Below are 21480 nucleotides of genomic sequence, written 5' to 3'. Positions count from 1 at the left end.
TCCTTATGATGTGATGTATCTTCCAAGTGCAAACACTATCTAAGACACATAAACTTCACAGAAATCCTTCCATTCAACAAGTGTCATTGTGGAGTCACTTCTAAGCTTTTGTCACCTTTCTAAAAGCAGACAATTTGGCTAAGGTCAAGACGAGCCAACAACAACCTCTTCTATCCTTGCTAAATCTCAGTTATTTTTTAGCCATTTATTGTAAATTTTAGATAAGATATAACTTAATAATTCTAAGACTTACTTTAATAATTTCAAGAAATTCTGGTTCCAGGCTCACTCCAACATTACCGTACCAAAACGTGTAGCACAAAAGAGCATCAAATGGAAGAGAAAAACCAGATTCTTTTGAGTTTACTGTAATTTTCTTCATTGCTGAGGTGTTATTAACAAATCACAGAAAAATGAAGCAAGACAAAAACCTTGGCGAATCTGCAAATTGAAATGATGACATCTGAGCACTATAAACATTCTTACGTCAAACAGAGCAGTGACATTATTAAGACAGACAAAGATAGACTCAACTCCTGGGGCAGCAGTCCTTGGAAACAGCGTTCACCACGTTTGCGGTTCAGCGCAGAACTCTCCTCTGCGCTCCCTCCATCTCCCCAACAAGTTAGACTTTGATGCCTCTATAGAGTCACCGCCAGTGGCACGAATCAAATTCAATTAAATGATTTTCAATAAAATAAGGCCGTCTCTTATCAACCGCACTCATTTGCACACACTGACCTTGGTAGCGCGCTAGGCATTAGCATTCCCAGAGCTAGAGGGTAGGAAGCGAGGATGAGGAGAATCAACACAGCGAGTGCTAGGTCGGGAGACAAAAGGAGTGGAAGGCAGGAAGAAGAAGGAGAGACTTTGATAGAGGAAATAAATGAGTCACAAAGAGGGGAAGAGAAAGAAGCTCAATTACAAAAAACCGAGTTGAAAGAGGCACCTTTTTGATGAAACTGTCTACAAAGTGTGATCAGTCATTATCTTTTGTTAGACTATGACCTCTTCAGATTCAAACTTGTAGGATTCTTCATGATCACACCTCCACGTCTCTCTTTTTGACCTTTATCCTTAATGACTTTCAAGAAGCTCTACCCATTTCCACAACGAGACAGAAAAGAGTCGAAGCAACTGGTGTACCCACGTCCGTCTTCAGCTCCCCCCATCAAGTCTCACTGCCTCTCTCATTGTCATTCTAGGTCAGGGTATGATTACTGATGATGAGGAGCTGATAAGAAAGATTCACTCTAACCAAGGGCAAGGTCACCTCCCACAGCGAAGAAATGCAGATGTGATGAGATGGGGATGAGTGCCATTCAAACGCGCACACACACTCGGGCAAATGCACAAGCGTAACGTGCATGGCAAACTTGTACACATGCTCTAAGAAATCCAATCATTAAAAGACAAGCAGAGGCACAATCACCTTGACTGGAGATTTAAATGAAGAAGCAGCAATCAATGTGCAGTTGTCAAAAAAGATTCTAGAAAGCCTTGAAACGCTCACGTTGTCGCACTTGACATGCACTGTCCGTGATCAGGTTGTATTGTGGGTAATGTAGGCCCAGGAGGTTTTGACACGCAAGAAAAAATGTAATGGAGATGGCAATATCTTTAGTTCAGCTGGATCAATTCGCTTCCAAGTCCAATCGCATTCAAACATAGAATCAAAAATGGCCACAACTCCCTTTTTTTTTAATTAATTTTTTTGGCAAAATAACAAATCAGAGAGAGGAAATTTCCCCCCAAATCCACCTTGCAATTTACACAGTACTTTTGTTAGTGAACAAGATGCAAAAATCAAAACAACAATCCAATTTGATGCTGTTGGCAGCTCCAGTTCTCGCTGGCCCTACTGCGTACTGAAGGTGCCACCGAAACAACACCACTACTGGCTGGTAAATATTGATCACCCCTGAAAAAACACATCCTATTGTGGGACCAGAATGAAAAGAGACTGAGGCAAAGATCGGAAACAAAGAAGCTGCGGGTCGGTGTTTTTTTTGAAGGATCATTTCATTTCACATGCTGCAAAAAAATGCTATGGTGTTGGACCTTGTTCAGCAGGAGACATTCAAAGACCTCTTTAGTGCAAAACACGGCGAGATGAATGACAAACGACGGCTGGGAACAGACGCTCGAAAACTAAAAACTCTCAAAGACCTCCTGGATCAGATAAGGCAGGCGGAAAATATTGGCAGGATCAAAGGAAAGCACAAAAAAGAATCCAGTTAAAAAAAAAAAAAAAAAAAAAAGCACCAAACAAGCGAGAAATAAAATACTCACATGCGACTGCTGGGTGGTATCTTGCGGCCGTCTCTGTACCAGGTGACCTGGGGTTGGGGGAAGCTGCGAATGCGTGGCGCCTGGATAACTGCGCCCTCTCCTTGAGAGACCGACTCGGTGCGTTCCCCTTCTTCAAAACTGCCCATAACTACAGGAAAGAGTCAAACACACACACACACACACACACAAACAAACAAGACAAGAGTCAGAAAAGACAAGGGAATGGGAAGTCAACGACGCCATATTTCACTTTCTTACTCCATTCTGACTTTTCTTCCCCGCAGCTCTTTTGCCATCTGTTTTCTGTCGTGCAATGTGACAATGAAGGCCTTTTGATGGACAGCACTGTTGTTGCCATGGTTTACATAGTACATCCAGGCAAAGGAGCTCGAAGGAAACCAAGATGTAATGACTCACAGAGGGACACTAAATTGACTCATATTCATATTCCGTCTCCTTCTGTGTGGATGCACGGAGGGCAATCAATCTTGATCACTCTCTGGATGTGCACATTACTCAATATGCTCGATGACCAGAGCTGCCACTTTTCTATTATCTCCTAATACATTTCATTTGTTACGGCGCTTTTTATTCCTCCCATGCCTCTTTATGTCTTTAAAGCTGACAACAAAGCTGCATTAATATCTCTTCTCCATGGTCAGTCCATAAGTGAAATCTGCAGGCAGGTTTTTTTTTTTGGTAATTTGATGGATTTTTGCAACGATTGCTCCTTACTTCAATTGCTTTTTCGATCTCAGCCGTGTTATTCCCCTCTGCAATCATATTGGCTGATGCTCACTGTAAACCAAAGCTGTAACAAGAAGACTTCTTTTTTTTTTTTTTTTTTCTGTATTTCGTTCCTCCAGCGCAGTCTGATAGACAAAGTGCAGACTTTGGTTTTGAAGATGTGATAGCAGTATAGTGAAAAGATTGTGATGTTTTTTTTTTTCTCTCCAAGAAAACTGGGGAAAAGATGTTGTAATTGTCTCTTTAATTCAAGGGAAATAAAGAGAACTCAACATCAAACGCTCAATTTAGTGCTCAACCTGGCGATGATAGCGTCTTTGAAAACACGTGCGGATCAAGGTATGCGGGCTGTGAACTGCGGATGTAGGAATAGCTGTGCATCGATGGCAATCTTATTTCTCTCTCTCTCCCTCTCTCTCTCTATCTTTCAAAGGGAATAAGAAAAAGGTAATCTGGCTTTGCCATAGAGCTGAGGTGCTTAGCGTGAATGAAAATCTGGGAAGTGTGCAAATCCCGACTTTGATCTGCGGTGTCGGTGCTGTGATGTCCTCCTCCCACTGCCGAAACTCTAATGCCTCGGCATGTTTCCCTTTCTCCGAGGTGTGTCTCAGCAATCCTAATTGTACCGCCTCAATAGGAGAGCTTTTGCAAAATAGAAAAAGAAAAAAAAAAACAACTCCCCTCCTGCGTCTACCTCATCCATTTCTCCAGTGGTTGTCCTTAATTCCCCCCCCCCCCCTTTTTCCCCCCCACTCTGCATCACTGTCTGTAGCCCTTCATGAGCGACTGATGAGGGGGGGAGGAGAATTATGGAAATGGGAAGAGGTGAGGGAAAGAAAAAAGAAAAGAAAATGGAAAGCAGTGGGTTTCAAGCCAAGAAATAAATAGGAAGCAAAGTTGGCCAAAAAATTGACGGCGGGAGAGAAGAGGAGTGTGGGGGGGGGGGAAGCAGCAAAATATAAGAAACAGTGAAGGGAGACGGGGCTCCTTTAAATCTGAACAAATGAAAGAAGACTACATTGGTCAGGTAGATGCAGGGTAAAAAAAAAGTATTTCTTTTTTTTTTAAACGTATTATTCATTCATGTATTTAACCAGGAATATTCCCAATGACTGTGAATCTGTTTTCAAACGTCCTAAAAGGCACTTTTCACTTCAAGATAATCCGGATTCATCGGCCAAACTAAAGATGACTACTAAACGAGGAACATTTTTAGAATGCGGTTTGCCCTCGAGGGACAGGTGCAGGAGGAGCACAAGACGAAGATGACTGCTGTGATTGTCTAGGCCCTCTCTGTCGCTTCCTCTCCCTCACGCCTGGTTGGCTGCATTGTTCAGTCAGGTAAAGTGCTGTGTCACATCCACTCAAACGTCGCTGGAACAAGGGGGGGGGGAAACCCAGTGAACCTGGCACACTCTGTGGAAAGGCAGGATAATGGGCGTGGGACGGTTGTGGACTGTTGAGGAAAGGAGAGGTTGGGTGGGGTGGATTTGGAGGTAACGACACTCCAGACGCCGCTGCGTCACGACGCGTAAATAGCTTGTTAACAAGGTGAGGGAGCGAGAAGGCGCCATTGGAAAATTGACGGAGAACGCGTCTCATCTGAGAACCCTACTCGCCGGGAAAACGACAGATGTTGTTGACAAAAAGAGCGACGGGGGGAAGGAAACAGTCCGCGGTCATACTGAAATGGAGCAAAGTTAAAAACAACCACGGCGACAGTATCAATCTGATGAGAATGCTGAGTGGAACAGCTGTCCGGTTTGATAACACCCTGAATGATATGCAGGTAGACCTTTCACCCAGCCGGCATCTGTCCCCTCCCCAATCAGCCCCTGAGTGTGGACTTACTGTGTGCTCTGCAGGCGGTCAAACACAAACAAACTGTCTCTCTGCGTCCATCCACCCGCCGTCCATTTCTACATCCACTGGGTCCATTCATCTGTGTTTAACCTGCGTCCGTGTGCTTGATACTTACAGGCCACCTGTACTTCTGTGCGCCTCTGTAGAAGGGCCCCCACCCGATTCCTCACGATGCAGCGGTAGAAGCCAGCATGGGAGCGGTCCAACGAAGGGATTAGGTACCTTTTAATAAACACACACACACACACACACACACACAAGACTGGGATGAGAATTCTCTTAAATCACAGTCAACTAATTAAGACAGAAGTAGGATTCAAAGGTAGACGCACACGAGCAGTTGTTAATTTGTAAGCGCTAACGCACTGACTTGTGAACACACACACACGCGTACACACACACTTAAGACCATCTAATAGCGCAACAAGGGCACAGAGGACGTCGGAGCTTAGCTGTTGTTTATTCCAACAATAATGATGCTTGGGAGGTTAAAGGAGCAACCACAACCAAGCTCTCTTCCAGGACACACACACACACACACACACACAAACACACAGAGTTACAACGACATGCTTACACAACCCTTGTATTGGGATGTCTTCTATGCAAACACACACACACACACACACACACACTCGCACATAGATGTGTTCAATCCCCGTGGGACAACGGTTGAAGCCGTATGTCTCCAGCAGCTGACGCTCTCCTCATGACCTTGACTTCAGTGTCAAGCTGAGGCGGCAGTACCGCCTCCCCGCCAGCTGGAGGCAGCGTTACATGTCCTTTACGACGCTGCGGACAGAGTGAGGAGTGTGGCCTAACAATTGGCTTGATGTATGTTGTATCTTGAGCCACATCTGGTGTTACAGCTGATGCCAGAAGATTAAGTGGCGAGTGATGATGCTGGCTCTCATTTATTTAGCAAACACTTTAGTAGGGAAGCTGTAATTCAAACTCATCTGGCAACGAGCCACAGACACACTGTAAATCAGAGTGAAAAGATATGACGACGACATCGCTCACACAGGCAACAGCACTCTTTAACAATAACAAATGCACACAGATAAACTTGAAGAAGCAGAATTGTGCTTTAACTACATTCATCATATTAGCAAAGCTGACACAATCAGACTATTAAGCTTTTGGTTTCTCGACTTTAATAACAGATAAACAATTTCATGTCATTTTTTAGGCAAAAGTGTCAAACGTTTGCTGGTTCAAGTTTCTTAAAGGGATAGCGTGCTATTTTTTTTAAATGGAGTGGTGCTAGTCAACAGTGAGGAAATTAGCTACAGGTAAATTAGCCCTTTAAGGAGAGACCTAAATCATTTGTGTGTGTGTGTGTGTGTGTGTGTGTGTGTGTGTGTGTGTGTGGGCTGCTGGTTTACAGGTCGTGCCTCTTGAGCTTTCACACGGCTGTAATGCGGCATCAAAATCACACACTGGGAGGCCAATATGACAGTGTTAAAAGGTAAATGGAGCGGAGCTTTTTATCGCGACTCAAAGTGTGGTCACACTTATACATTCACACACCATTCATACATTGATGGTAGAGGCTGCTATTTTAAGCGTCCATTGGAAGTAACAAATTCCATTCACACGCGTGCACATGTCGCCGGCGAAGCAGCGGGAAACACTCGAAGGAAGGCACGGATTCCTTTTTCTTCAGGTACTATTCCTAACTTTTGACGGTGGAAACGGCAATAAATGTGTACCGTAACAAACTGAATCAGACCGATTGGTGGAAACAGCGCTTAAGAGTTGAGGGTCTTGCCTGAGGACACATTGGGAATGTAGCCGCAGGAGCTGGAGATGGAACCCTGGGATGACGGGAGTGACGTCAGGAGATTTGTTACATTGCTGTGATGTAATCTCAAAGTAAAAAGAGACTTGTTGATACTCAACCATCAGTGTTTTGTTTCAAGCTGATCTCATTTCTCTTCTACTTTTGCAGTTCTGGTAGGATATCTGTTTCCCAGCTCCATGAGCCACTTTGAATGCTGCCTGTTTTTGGTCTTTCGAGTTATTCATTTCAGAGAGCAGTCATCTGGGCCGCTCAGCGTGCCAGCCAGGCATCCACATTTTAACTGCTTTCCAATAACTAATAAATGACGGCGCAGTGGGAGATGTATGGAGAGGCCAACTGTTAAAGCGGTTGCATAGACATTCTCTAAATGGCCTGTCTGATGGCTGGAGGACGACAGCAAACTTGTACATGTTTAATTTGAGTCCGCCTAGCACAGCCGCATTCTTGTCAAAACAAATACTTCTGGTGGGAGTTGAAACAGTCGCCACCAGGAAACGTGTTCGCCATCTTTGCTGTCACATTCCCGCGTGATGTGTGCCTGAGAGTGTCTGAGCGAAACCCCGGCAGTGACAGGAGGTCTCGATTTTTATTTTTTTATTTATGGTAATCTCATGCAATTTGTGTATTTTTTTTGTCCTGTGAGTTAACCCCTTTTTTAAAGTTTGTTTTTTTGTAGTGAGTTCTTGTTTAAGTGGAGCACCAGCATAATGAAAGAGAAGCGAGACAGAGCCCTTCCAAAGTTCACGAGTGCTTTCAACAAGCTGTTAGCGGGAACGTCTGGATACTCGGAGTTAGAAATGAGGACTGTTGAGTCACAATAAGAAGCTCTCTTATCGAAGTGAATCCTCTGAGAAACAATATCCAAAGTTGTTTTTTCTGCAGTCACATAAATACAAATTAGCAGAGTGTTTAAAAATTCAGACAAAAAGTGTTTGTTTTTTTTCCAACTGCCAAAAGCTAAAGAGAAAGGAAGGAGTCAAAAGATACTTTCTAAGAAGAGATGAAAAATTAAGTAACCAAACACTGAATTAAACCAAATATCAAATCTAAATATTTTAACAGACCCGTCTGGGGAGAGCTGAGATAGCTTTTGAACTCCTTGTGATTTTGATCAGGCAAAAGAAATAAAATCTTCCTTTTAAGTAAGTTCAGACATCTTTGCCTTTGGGGACGTTCAGGGTAATGTTGCTTAAATTTCGCTGAAAGATGATCAAATATATAACAGAGTCAGGAATGAAAGGAGGGAAAAAAAACTGACTGTTAATCCACGAGAACTTCAACGCTCTGTGGCAGAGATGCAACACGCTTCTGAACTGGATGGAAGCAACTCTTTCAAAGGATGTTTCCTCATTTTGTGTTCAGACAAGAACATCAGAATCAGCGAAAAAAGCACCAAAGTATGCACAATAAACGAAGTGACCCTAAAAAGTCTGCTGAACAAATCGGTTGTTTGTGCGTTCACGAGTGTTTTCTGCTCATTTCAAAGATCACATATTGTGCAAAAATACACGGCACACACGGTTCATCTAACCCCCAAATTTCCACGTATGCCCAGTGTGCCGCGGTCCGTCAGCGCTGTCACGCACTACGCGGTAGTTTGGTGCTACTCTAGTCAATCATTGTGCTTTCGTAGCGAACGCCGTGTTGTGTCCGGAGCGTGCCACCAGGGCGACTTGTTTAAAAAAACGCTGGAACTCTTATTTTTGACAGCGTCCACGTCGAGCAGGATATAAGAAGCTGGCCAGGAAGTCAGAAAAGGAATAGTCAATTTCAAAATAAAACCCGGTAGCCTATACGTAATCGCGATCGTATTCACAACTTTATCAACCTTACATCAAAATCAGCACCAAACGCTCAACAAATCCTCCTCAGAGAGAGACAGAGGAACATGTTTGCATGTTTTTCTCTGTATTCCCGCACGATCCAGTAATTCTCCTGGATGCGTGTACAGCTGATCATGGCTCCACGCTCACGTTCCAGAAACGGATCCGGGGGGATGGGGGGGGGGGGGGGGGGGGGGGGGCGCATGCCGTGGCACTGACGGACCACGGTAAGCGATAGGGGGTAAGTGTGTTTCAAAAGCTGCTAATATCTGTAACCAAAAAAAAAATAAAAACATTATCAAAGCTCATTAGCAGCAGAGTCAGTTGGACCCAAAGGACTAAATGAGTTTTAGCCCTAAAGTCTGTTCAGGCTTAATCAACTAATCAAGAGGCTTTATTAATGACGTGTGACTCCCTTCATATGTTCCATCAACTAAATTAATACAATTACGTACATGTGATATGCATAAATGGAAGGTAGATGAGGCGCGGTATGATGGAATATTGTGGAAGAGAAGTCCAAGACGGAGTGGGTGGAGACGAAGCAGAGAGCTGACAGGTGGCGTCGCTGCTCCGAGTTTAACCCTGCCGAGGCCTACGGAGGATAGACCTAACAGCCAGAACCTTCAGGGTGACTTTAGACAGTCTCTCTCTCTCTCTCTCTCTCTCTCTCTCTCTCAGTCTGTCTCCCTCTTTCACTCTGTCCCTTATATAACGAATACAATTAACCTTTGCGGAGCTGAGCGCGTTGGCAGCAGGTTGGGGGAGTCAGTGGGGGCCTGGCTGTGTCGGACAGAGATTGATTGATGTTCTTGTGGTCAGCGCACTCCGTCAGATCCCCTTTAATTAGCCCCCGCTTCGGCGAAATGAGTCGACGGAGGAATGGCAAGGAAGACGGGGGAGAGAGAGAGAGAGAGAGAGAGAGGGAGGACTGGGCGTGAAGCGGGTCAGAGGATTGAATGAGGAAAGGATGGAGGATAGAGGAAGAGGGAGGGGAAGATGAAGGGATGATTTGCAAAGCATTAAAGCTTAATTGAAGATGGCTGTAGTGCGGTTTATAGGGAGTGAGCCCATAATAACATACGAGCGCCCTGATTAGTGGCAATAACATTTCACTTAAAGTATTGGTTATACAGTAAGATTATAGGCCTTCCTACGGACCTCACAGGACATAATTATGACCACAACTGAACGACAGTAAATCGTTAGACATCAGGAAAGTGAGCGAGCTTGTTATGATCTCTTATCGTTAGCCCAAGCATCAATCACCGACTATATATACGTAATGGACGTTGCCAATTGTCAACATCATCGTCGGCTGCAGCTGGACTTTTGGGTCCTTTCTCACATCAGGTCCCTGTAAACTGTCCCACTTGACCCCTCAAGCCAAACACTCTGCTGTAGTTCTGAAAAACCAAGATGGCTACCACAAAAGCGCCCAGTGCCTGGTTCTAAAACGGCAGTCACCAAACCAATGGGCGAAATAAGGATGTCAGTGTCCTCTTATCCTCCTAATGGCATAAAAACATTCCTTTCAGTTTATCAGTAGTTCAGGTTTTTATGCAACTTTTCCGAAAGAAAATAACCTTAAACTCTGATCTGAAAGTCTGTTTTTGCAATACATGCAACACTTGTTTTTACAGCTCATCATAAAAAAAAAAAAAAAAAAAGCAAAGCAAATGCAAAGCACAGATTGCTACGGCTCACTTGTAATGATGTTTTTCTCGTTATTGTGTTGTTTGGAGTTTTTTGAAAAGGTCGCCACCCTCCCACAACAGTTTGATAACTCTCTACTTTTGTTAATGAGCTCGCTTATTGTGTCAAACTTCCACCGCTGATACATCCAGTCGAATAAAACACAAGCAACAAGAGGAACAGGAGTCATTCTGACTGTTATTGTTTTAGGGTTCATGATTGATTTTGTGCGTCATTACTCCTACAGGAGGATTGTGCAGTCTTGACTATAATTATCCATCACTACAGACGTCGATTCCCACGTCTTCGTCACGTTGCTTTTTGTGCTGTCTGTTAAAGGAGATCATCAGCGTCCGACTCAATCCATTTCAGTGGACGCGTCCTTCGAAAGCGTATCGAATCGCGCATTTGGATCATGTTTTCAAGTCGATAGAGTTATTGTGTTCTCTTCTCTTAATAACCGTCACTGTACTGTAGCCTACAACTCATGACAGGTAATAGGGAGTTGTGGATTAAGCTACTGGAAATCAATAGTGGGTAATTCGTCTACAGCCCCAGAGGGATGGCCTCAACATGTTATATGTTTTCCAAGGACTTAACAGAAAGACAACTGCTAAATGGAGGCAATTTTACTGACTCTCATGTCAAGTTGTGTGACTAGATCTTTATAAAAAAATCCTTCTCCCTCATCATTTTCTTCTCTATATAGTTAACTGTCTTTGATCCCTGTTAAAAGCCAACTGTCACTGAGTGGCACTATGTGTCACATATTAAATACACACTAATGGAATTTGAAGCAGAGCGGCTTCTCTGATTGGACGCCCTCGCTTGGTGTTGCATGTCCACATATGACACTGTACTGTTGAAGCAAGGGCACAAAAAAATATATTTTTGACTTTTGAAATCCCACACTCTGGTCTTCGAGTGTTTGCTAACCGTCGGCTAATTTGGGTGTCAATAACTTCATTTTTTTCCGACCGTACTTTGAATAGCACTTTCCAAATGATCCCTCGCACATCTCTGACCCATGTGGTGCGTTTTCAATGAGTGTATGAGCCGAGCAGCCACACAGTTTTATTTAATTGTGTTGGTCTGTTTGAATCGTCGAGGAGCCGACAGACTCCAGCCCTCCTGCCAGTCCCCCATTGAATGTAGGTCAGAGCTAAACGTTTCGAAGCCTCGGGGACGTTTCTGTCACAACACACCAAACTGCAGACCTAAAATTATTAGGGCTGGCAAAAGGTGAATATTTTGAATCACAGTTATTACAATTATTGGCCTGCTTGAAATTATATTATTAACATTTTAAAAATCTTTGTCATGCTTTCATTTTGTATTTTCTATTTCCGCCACTAGGGGGCTCTCATTCAAAACTATAACATAAGATGACCCAGGCTGGCGGGGAAACATGGGATGGATTCTCTCTGATACTGTGATACCCCCACCCCCGATGAAAACCAACTCTGAGTCGACTGTAGTCAAGACGAACTGGCGAAAGAGCCCAAAGGATGAGAAAGCGTTTAGATGTAAAATTAATTTTGTAAACTTCCAATATCAACTTAAGTGTTTCGACATTGACTTAACAGCGTATAACTACATGTTTTGTTTTGAAAAGTAAATGGAAGTAGCTACAGGGGAGAGTTAAGAAGGGAAATGTTTTGTGTTTCAATGTGGGTTTCGTTTTTGACTTGTAGCTAATGAGCTCTGGGATATTTTTTAAAAGTGAAATAAATGATTCAATGGTGCAGTGGGGTCTTTTTTTACCAACACTGGGAGAGCTTAAAGACACCAACTACAGTGTGCCACAAGGAACAAAAAGGCATGTGATTAAGAGGTAATGCTATAATGAGAGAAAACCCTCATAGGTATGATCATTATACGTACATGCACAAAGCGTGCTGTTAAGTTGCATGTTCTGAAGTACTAGCAAAGTAATTATTTGGTTTTACATTGAGTCTATTGGTTTATGTGATCAGATATCCTTGTGCTTATTAGAAGCGCTTCTTGACGCTGCCTGCCTGCGGATCAATCCTGCTGTTTCTGATCCTTACAAAAACATACACCATCATAGGCAAACACAGTGGCCGTGCAAGACAGAGCTGCTTCTGTTCTTTTCATCCTCTCACTCTTTCACCTGCACTTTCACTCTCTCTCTTCCTCTCTGAAGTAAACAAGGGATGAGTGAGGTATATGAGGAGGAAAGAAAGGTATAATAAAATAGTCCATTGTGTCCGGGGGCTGTGGAGGAGAATGCCAGGGAGACAGAAAATGGACATTTTCTTTCGTTACAGAAGGGAATCCATTAAGGTCAATCAAGAGAGAGATGCTGCCTCCAGCCAGCTGCTGACGTGATACGTTCAAGTACAGGCCAGAGTGCTGGCGAGTTAATAAGATGATGCTGCGACTCCTTCTCCTTAGCAAGAACATTGACGATCCCATAATAACTCGCATGGTGACAAATGAAGAAGGATCAACTGAGATTAAATCAAATAGACTGAAGTGAATTGGTCCAATCTGTGGAGGCACTCGGCTGAACGATAGATGATCAATTTCTATTGCTTGTGTTTTTGAGAGTCTCTCGTCAAAATTGCTGTCCTTTTTTTCTGGAAAGTAGTACACTTTAATACATTTTTTTCTGTCATGTAAAAGCCAACACTTTCCTAATCCCAACTGGTTGAACACATTGGCTTGGTCAGTGGCCCTTAGCTTTCCCCTAGCTCTTATAGAAGGTGCCATGTTTACTTAAAGGGGACATATTATGCCTTTTTTTCACCTTTTCAAACAGTCCCCTGTGCTCTAAATGAAACATCTGTGCTGTGCTTTGGTGAAAATATAACATGAATCAAGCACCAGAGGAGGTTTGTGAGCCTGTAGAAACCAGCTCTCTTTGAACACTCCGTTTTGGCGTGTGTGTCTCTTTAAGTGAAACAAGACCCCCCCTGAGTTTTCCCAGTAGACATCACTCCTCTCTCAAGAGAGATAAAATAAAAAATGGCAGACCTGTGAAGAAGTTTTGTTCTTGGCTGGAGGTGGAGTACATGGGTGGAGATACCAGGGGAGGGGAAGGTACTTTCTTACCAGAGTCCAACTTGTGATGTCACAAACTGAGAAAAATTTAAACAGAGCTCTTTTTTCTCTGTGTGGTAAGACTTATGCAAACAAATGACTGGATGGATTTATTTTAAATTTTGTGGGTCGATAGACACTTAGGTTACCCAAATGTTCAAAAACCTTGTCAAAGTGGAATTTTCATTATATGTCCCCTTTAATCTATCCTTTTGCATTTCCCCATGCTGACTTTTGAGATCTCTTCAATACGTAACCTGACTTCAACTCCACGCCTAAATAAACAATGAGCTGCAGGACAGGGTGCAGAAATGAAGGTGTTGGGCTGTCGATAGCTTCTTATGTGAGCACAGATGATGCTGCTCTGCGTGGCCTCGTGTCCTGAGGTTTGGGAGCAGAAATGAAAACAGGCGCGGAGAAAATGCAAGGACGATAAAGTAGTAAAAGAGTTTCACCAATTGACTCTACAACATACATTTCCTTGAAAATAACTTCCCTCATTAAAACAATGAAGTGTGGAACTCTAGAACAACGGCGGCAGCAGAAGTAAGAGCAAAGCAATGAGTTGTAAGAAGTAGCAAATGGTGCTTGACTGCAGAAAACAACAAACTGTGAGGATGCAGATGGCAGATGAAAATGGGCAAATTTCAATCACTATATATGTGTATGTGTATATATATGACTGGATATATATATACAATATGCTTTGTTAATAACTCAGCCCATTTCATTTTTAAAACCTGGAACCTTCTTCTGGAAAGAAGAACATCCATCTTAGTGATACTTGCAAACAAGCAGGGGCGTGTCCACAGAGATAGCAATGGATGGTATGGCCCCCCCTAGAAATGTGATTGGCTACCCAAAAAATGGGATCAGCTATTCGCCCCGCCAGGTGCTGAACACTCAGGCATACACACACACACACACACACACACACACATTGCTGAATGTATCATGGGAGCGTCAAGATTGTAACTAACTTTAATTCATTAATTATCGTTTAAAACTCAATCATGTGTGTCAAATCATCCGAAAATGTGCTAGATGACATACACAAGCACATGCAGACACACACACAGCAACTCAGACTCGACTGCTGCTTCTTTTGCCCCCTGCTTTTCCTTCATCTCCATCTAGTTAACAAGCAGAGCTTGTCGTCTATTCCCCCAGACATGGAATAATATTGTATTGAACTTGTGTTAATTTGTTCAGAGACACCATGAAATTATATCTGAAGGAAAAAAAAGTTTGGCGGCTCAGTAACAGTTAAGGTGTGAGTGGATTAAATGGCGGCAGACAGGATGCAGAAAAAGGACGGATGGAAGAATTTGTTTCAAAAGATGGAGTTTGGATTTAAAAGGAATGGCTTAAACTATTCATCATTATCTTAAGATGTTTTCTCCAGTGAGAAACTGTCTTTTAGACACTATGTGGCGAGAAACTTTCACATTTTAATCTTATTTGACGTCTTTTTTTTCTCATTTGTTAACAGTAGAAACGGAGAAAGCGAAGCTTTTGTTGTGATTGCATTGTGCGCAAAACGAATTTTCCTCAAAAATCAAAGAACTCTCACATCCTACAGAGCATGCAATTGTGCTGCTGAGTCTGTCATGTCTTCACCATTGTGTTTTTTCATTTCCTTGCCTGTTGATTAGATTATTTCTACTTTGTTGTGTTCCCCTCCTGTGTTTGCCAACACTAAGTCCTTTTTTCCTTTGCTGTCTGTCTCATTACAAAATGAAAATCGGAGGAAAAGGGTTACAGTCCCCCACAGGACACAGAGACTCCACTTCACCAACACATTCACAACACAAATGACAAACAAAAGCGCCTCCTGAGGTTTGATTAATAATTAACTGTCTTGATTAAGTTCTTGGGTTAATTGGCGGCATAAAGATTGGAGGGCGTGCAAGGTAAATGCCCCAGAGGGTTTGTCGGTCGTGTGATAGGAAGCCGTGGTGCTTTGCTGTGTATTTATAGATCTACTCGAGCATTGTGTGCAGGATAATTTGCTGGCTTATGGGTTCAAAACTCCTTAATTGTATTGGATATAATCTTCAATCTTAATTAAGTTGAATTTTAATTTGGAGATAAATCTTTTAAATGATTATTTGCAAACATAGAAAGCTGAATGCCGGCCAACTGTGAACGCACAAAAAGATGTGTGTATGGCTGGTTGGCACTGGAACACCACAGTGTACACAGTTGATGTTTGTGTTATGTGACAGCAGTCAATGCTAAACACATTCTCTCCCAAGTGTGACACTCCCCACAGCAGATCACTAAACTCTGCTGCTCCCGGCATTCACTTTCTCTCCCCCTCTCGCTCTCTCTCACACATACACACCTACATGTTGAAAAGTAATGCCCACAGACGCGCGCACACACAAATTGCAGTATCGATCAGTTGCCAGAGGACACAAGGTCAAGTCGCATGGTGTCAATATTTAAAGCAGCACTCAGCACCGGGGACCTCTAGTATAACCTTGTTAATATGGGAGGTCTGCTCTGCTCAAATACTCTCCTGGCACAGTGAGAGTCTAAACCTGAGGACTGCATGGCCCCTTGAACACAACCCCATAAACACAAAGGTACGAAATGGTGCATAAATACAGACAGGAACGAATGAACAAACAATGCCTCTTCTATTTTTGGGATGTATTTTGAAATCATACAGGATGTTGCCATATATTTAACTTGTCCTGACTGCCAACTTCCACCCTCATGAAGTTACATTGAGCTAAACAAATCAAACCCACCATCATTTGAAGGAAATGTAACATCTTCTAAACATTTGTCCATTTCATCTGTTTTTTTACAAGGCTCCTTTAAGGCACGCTGACTCAGATTTAGAGTCCTGAGAAGCTTTGTGCCTGACTAGTTGTTTAATCACCCGTTCCATCGCTCAATCACTTGCCCAATAAGACAGTTAAAGAGGCCCTGAGGCTCCTACAGACAGTGTTATTCTTCGCGACAGTCCATTCTGATCAATCGTTAAAGCATCTGTGTGTCACTTGTGCCCTTCCCAACCCTCCCTCCTGTTCTCACTCGGGTCTTATCTCTCGCCAGTGATTGTCAGGAGAAAAGCCCAGTTCCACCAACAAGGCGGATGCTGCTTGAACGTTCACCCTTGGTTGTCTCTCACATATGAGGACAACAGTTCATCTAAGATCAGCAAAGTGTGTGTCAACAAGCTTCTTTTTCCCCCCCAATCCTTTGGCGCCTCGTTTACACTGCAGTCCGCACACACATTGAAACACTCGCTGCAGTCACACTTCTCTCTGAGATAAGAGCACTGTCGCCCCATTGTAGATCTTCCAGTTATCATTAAAGATGCTTTATCTCCCGCCCTAACCCTCATTCACACTGTTCACTTGTGTGAAGACTCTAAAGAGACTGACGAAAAAGACTGAGACTGAGGAAAAATGAAAAGGCAGAAAATAAGGAAAAGCAAAACAGCAAAGAGAGTATTTTGCTATACCACTTAATAAATTTAATTATCACCTGCATACAGAATCTACAAAATACTTTACTGCTCTATAGTGACACTTAGAGATGAAATAAGGTGTGAAATCATGGACATGTTTTAAATATTTGAGCCTTAACAGTAAAAGCTACCTTAACTTACATGTCAAAGATAGCAATCTGATTTAATAATGGCTAAATGACAAGAATATTACCTCATTTTTTAAATAAATAAATAAAATACATAGACACTGAGAAAGCAGTTACTTCTAATAACAATAAAAGTAAGCTAGGCTAATGTTTAGCTTGCAGTGAAACACGTCAAGATCACTTTTCTTCCCAACAATCATGGTTTAGCTAATGTCTTAAGTCTTTCGTAAAGGGTTTATTATGTGACAAAGTATAAATAACTTCATCGGGATAATGATAAATAGCGAGGTAGCTGTAGGGAAAACTGGAGAATTTTAAGCTAGCTGAGGCTAACTCCAAGTGTTTCACTCCAAGTTAAATAACAGTTATTTTACACCTTGCTTCATGCACGTTCATGTTCAAGATCATGTAATGATTTCCTCTAAACTTTATGGTAATAATACCAGAACACGTTTTTACTTTGTTATGCCATAAAATATTTGCTAATATGCTAGCTAGTTTAGTTTAAAGTAAAGATATTGTAGCGATCAGCCAATCGCAGGGGCTGGATGCTGCAAAGCATTATGGGTGTTCGGGACTTTGGTGTGAACCATGAGTGTTTGGGGTATTGATGTGAATCACCTCCTGCTGTTGGCAGTGTAGTAAGTTGTTGTTGTTAAAGTTCTGTTTAAATAAAAGCACTTGCTTGGAGTAGTGTGCATTGGCTGAGACCAAAGCTCGCCTTTGTGTGATTCTTCCACGCAACTCGCCACAATATTGCTAATAGCACAATTTTGGCGAAGCCTGTTTAGCACATTTTTCTTTTAATAACAGTACAGTGGTGTTAATGAAGCTGCTTTTAGCCTCAATGTAAATATCTGTCACATTCTTGGTATGAATCATTATCAGGCGTCCACATTTAATTGCGTCCCTTTTTGACACTCAACTCTTTGGGTATCAAAGTTACACCTTTCTACTAACCTGTACTCCAGTGAGAAGCGGGTCAGTTCTGTTGTGTTGTGAATCCATTTAAACTCCAGTGGCCAGCTTCCCTCAGCCATACAGGTCAGCACCAGCCTGTTGCGTTCCAGGTGGAGTTGGCTACGCACCGGCTCTGTTTTGAAGTAGGGAGGCACATCATCTGTGAAGAACAAAGAACAGTATTTGTTTTTTTCCTCACTGAGACACCTTGCTGCTTCAGAGAGCGGACAGAAAATACCTCAAAAGCATCGCAATAAAGAACACCCACTCTTAAATCCCCCACAAATCCATGAACCCGGAGGCATAAATTCGCACATGAAAAGACAGACTCGAGTATGACAAGAACAAAGAGTTAGCTGTCGGGATGAAAGAGAGAGGAGCAAATGTATTTAATGTGACTTTATCTTTCATCATGATTAGGTAGGCTTACACGAGAGGGGAAACATCGAGTTGTCAAACTACTGAAAAACATTTGAACAGGGAAGCAACGGCAGCTGATGCTTACATCTATGTGACTCTAACAGATTGTAGGTGGTCAGATGCTCGGATCTCACCGAAGACAAAGCTAACTGTGCCGTATTTGATTATCACCGGCTTGTAAACGCCAAGCTGCCACACTCCAGATGGAAAACCCTCTCTGAACGTGTCCCATTCGGAGCCGTTTAATCTGCTGTGAGGCACTGTTGCTTGTGTTGGGTGAACTTCACTTGCTCGGGGAGCGTCAGGGAAAGAGGAAGCAGAGGCATCAATGTCGTAAAGGATTGCTCTCTTATCCCCTGCTCTGTGTATTTGTGTGTCAGTAACACACTGGCACAGCAAACCACTTTTCCTCCAAGCAAGATAGAGCAGACAGCAGAGGAGTGAAGCCCAGGAGGAGGAGGCATGAAATCCTTCAGCATTGGTTCGCCTCCACTCTGTTTCACTTCATCTTTCGCTCTCTCCGTGTTCCTCGTGCACGCTCTGTCGAGTGTGAAGGAAAGGGTTTAAAGAGGACCAGCGAGAACGTCTCCACAGGCTGATGCACATACTGTACCGCACACGGTAACAACCGCACACACACTGATCTTTTATACCTCAATCAAGAATCTTAACACACAAGCTGTCAAGGTCCCTTGTGGTTCCAATATCTCACCCTTGATAAATGATGCAAAGATGGAGAGCTTGCTCGATGATCATTGTAAATATAGAACACATTAATTGGATGGTTGGATAATATAATTATCAAATTGACTGATAATCAGGCATTGAAATTAAACTGTCAAAATGATCTATAGTGCTGATATTTTGTTCTTCAATTTTGGCTGGAACAAATCCACTAGAGGAAGACTGATAAGAGGAGGAATGAGCAGGAAAATGGGTGATGAGAGTAAAATAGAGTGAGAGAACGGAGATGATTTACAAGCTTTCAATCACAGTTTCGGATTTACTTCTGAAGCGTTTCTAAGTATACATCCATTCTAATGAGAAGATGATTGTAAGGTATTGCTTCGTCTACTAGTGTACAAAGATACAATCTTTTGTGCTGTTCAATATGCCCATATTGCCTGGTGTCCAGTTAAAAATAGGCATTGATGTTAAAAACTGCATTGGAGCTTATTTGTACCTGTGATGCTGTTAACTAAACCAAAACAATTGTATGGTCAATGTTTAAAACCAGTTGAAGCATGGTTAGGGACCAACACTGATTGGGAATCTGGAAGAAAGTTTTGTAATGAAATAACAAGTCCATGTGACTTAAACAGTTGGTTCCTTGACTCTTTGATACATTTAGAACAATGTTTTTACAAATACTTTTTTGTGCAGTTTCAGAAAGCTTGCGAGCTTGTTGGCAGAGAGTTCTAACCAAAAATGCTGAAAACCAATCTGGATTTAAAAGTATGACTTGTGACAGCACCTTACCCAACTAATGTCAAATCAACTACTCAACTAATCACTTTTGATACCACTTAAAGGGGACTGGTTTTGATACTAAAGGACCCTAGTTTCAGAGTCCATGTCTAACCCCTTTGTTGAAAATAAGGTGGACCAAATATGAGAGATACCTCACAGGGTTACCCCACAGTTCGTCAGCACTATATGATTTATGGCCGTGCTGTTCTATAATTAGTTTACGGTGGGTAGGGCTCATAAAGCTGAAAGTAATGAAAGGTGCAGATGGTTAATTACCTTGTTCCATGATGATGCAGTTCAGAATGAAAAGTTATTTTAAGTCATGTAAAGGAACATTTAAAAAAGAATTCTGATGTGCTGATATGGGTTGCCTTTTTAAAACTGAGTCCCAGCAATATAAGAATGCACACAAATGTACATAACAGAAAAATCAAAAGGAGTAACACGAATAAGCAGTTATTGCATGGTTCAAAAGTGCTTGGCAAAATTCAATATGTCAACACTGAATATTCATACATCCCTGCACTTTTACTTGATGCAAATTCATAAACAGTACTTTGGTCTGACTTCTGACTTTGGAGAACCTGAGAGCGGCATGAGCCCGTAGGCCGATGGCCGTGAATAAATATTTATAACAAACAGAAGACAGAGGAGACTCAATGAAGCACCACACAGTATTGATCTGTCAGATTCCGCTCACATCACTACCTAGCATTTCCAAGTTTGAAATGATGCCCCAAGCCACCCTGACTGTGTTGTGTTCTGTTAAAATCTGATCCCTTTAAGCTAGTCAAACAAAAAGAAAGCCTCCACACAGCAGAGGCATAAAAAGCTGAGCCAAAACACAGACACGGCTAATCAGAAAGTCACACTGTGAAGTGAAGTCTCGATCAGCGCAAAGAAAGAATGCACAATGAAGTAAAGGGGGGAAAAAAGAACACTGAAGTTATGTGATGTCAGGGAAGAAGTTGTGAAAATGATATATGAGAGGGAAGCATGGCAGACGGAGGCTTAACAGATGCAAAGTAGAGATAAAATGTAAAACAGACTCTGCGGTGCCTTTAGAGTTTAAGTGCCTGGGCATCTCCCAAAGCAGCGCGGGTTAATGCTACATCGGGCGCTGAGGAAAATAGGCTGCAAAAATGAGAGCGATTGAGATGTGCGAAAGAGATTTGAGATGGCCGAGACTAATTGTTCCCTGGCGATGTGCGCTTTGCTTTTATCTTCGATGGGGAGATAAAAGAGCATGAGGGGGGGAAAGCAGAGGAAAGAGAGAGGCGGGGTATTATAGGTAAAAGATGCACAGCTCTGCAGTGAGAGAGTGAAGGTTGCGTATGAAACGTGAGCAAGCATACCTCTGTATCAAGCGTATACAGATAGTCATTTACCAACAGGAGGGTGTGAGGCATTCGATCACTGATGAGTATCTACAGTAGTCTCTCTCATTAGGAAGTCCATAGGAGCTCATCAGTGATATCTGACTGTAAAATCAGCACACACAGGAGGAGAGAAAAGAAACTCCGGGGAGAAGTGCTGACATGATGGCCTGAAGCTGCAACTAATGATTTTTTTTTTTCCTGTTAATGAATCATGTGTCAATTATTTTCTGTTCCAATACTTCATAGTTCATTTTAAAAGTCACAAAAAAAACCTTTCAAAGGCACGAATACATCAATCACAGTAATATTGCTGAAAATAAGTAAGTCTCCCAACCTTTAACAA

The 21480-nt window shown here is 42.5% G+C and overlaps 1 protein-coding gene across 8 annotated transcripts in view; it reads right to left on the bottom strand.

Moving 5' to 3' along the window:
- sdk2b (sidekick cell adhesion molecule 2b) overlaps window positions 1–21480 on the bottom strand; it is a 273446-nt gene that overhangs the window by 69787 nt on the left and 182179 nt on the right. For all 8 annotated transcript variants that reach the window (XM_079333970.1, XM_079333973.1, XM_079333971.1 and 5 more), the window contains exons 2-4: window positions 17869–18028; window positions 5018–5124; window positions 2293–2440 (exon numbers count right to left, since the gene is read on the bottom strand). In XM_079333970.1, coding sequence (XP_079190096.1) covers window positions 2293–2440; window positions 5018–5124; window positions 17869–18028 — 415 coding nt within the window. The remainder of the gene's footprint in view (window positions 1–2292; window positions 2441–5017; window positions 5125–17868; window positions 18029–21480) is intronic.

The sequence above is a fragment of the Symphodus melops genome (genome assembly GCF_947650265.1).
Source record: "Symphodus melops genome assembly, chromosome: 21".
Classification (NCBI taxonomy): domain Eukaryota; kingdom Metazoa; phylum Chordata; class Actinopteri; order Labriformes; family Labridae; genus Symphodus; species Symphodus melops.
The sequence above is the reverse complement of the archived record's forward strand: the minus strand, read 5'-3'. Positions and strand labels throughout refer to the sequence as shown.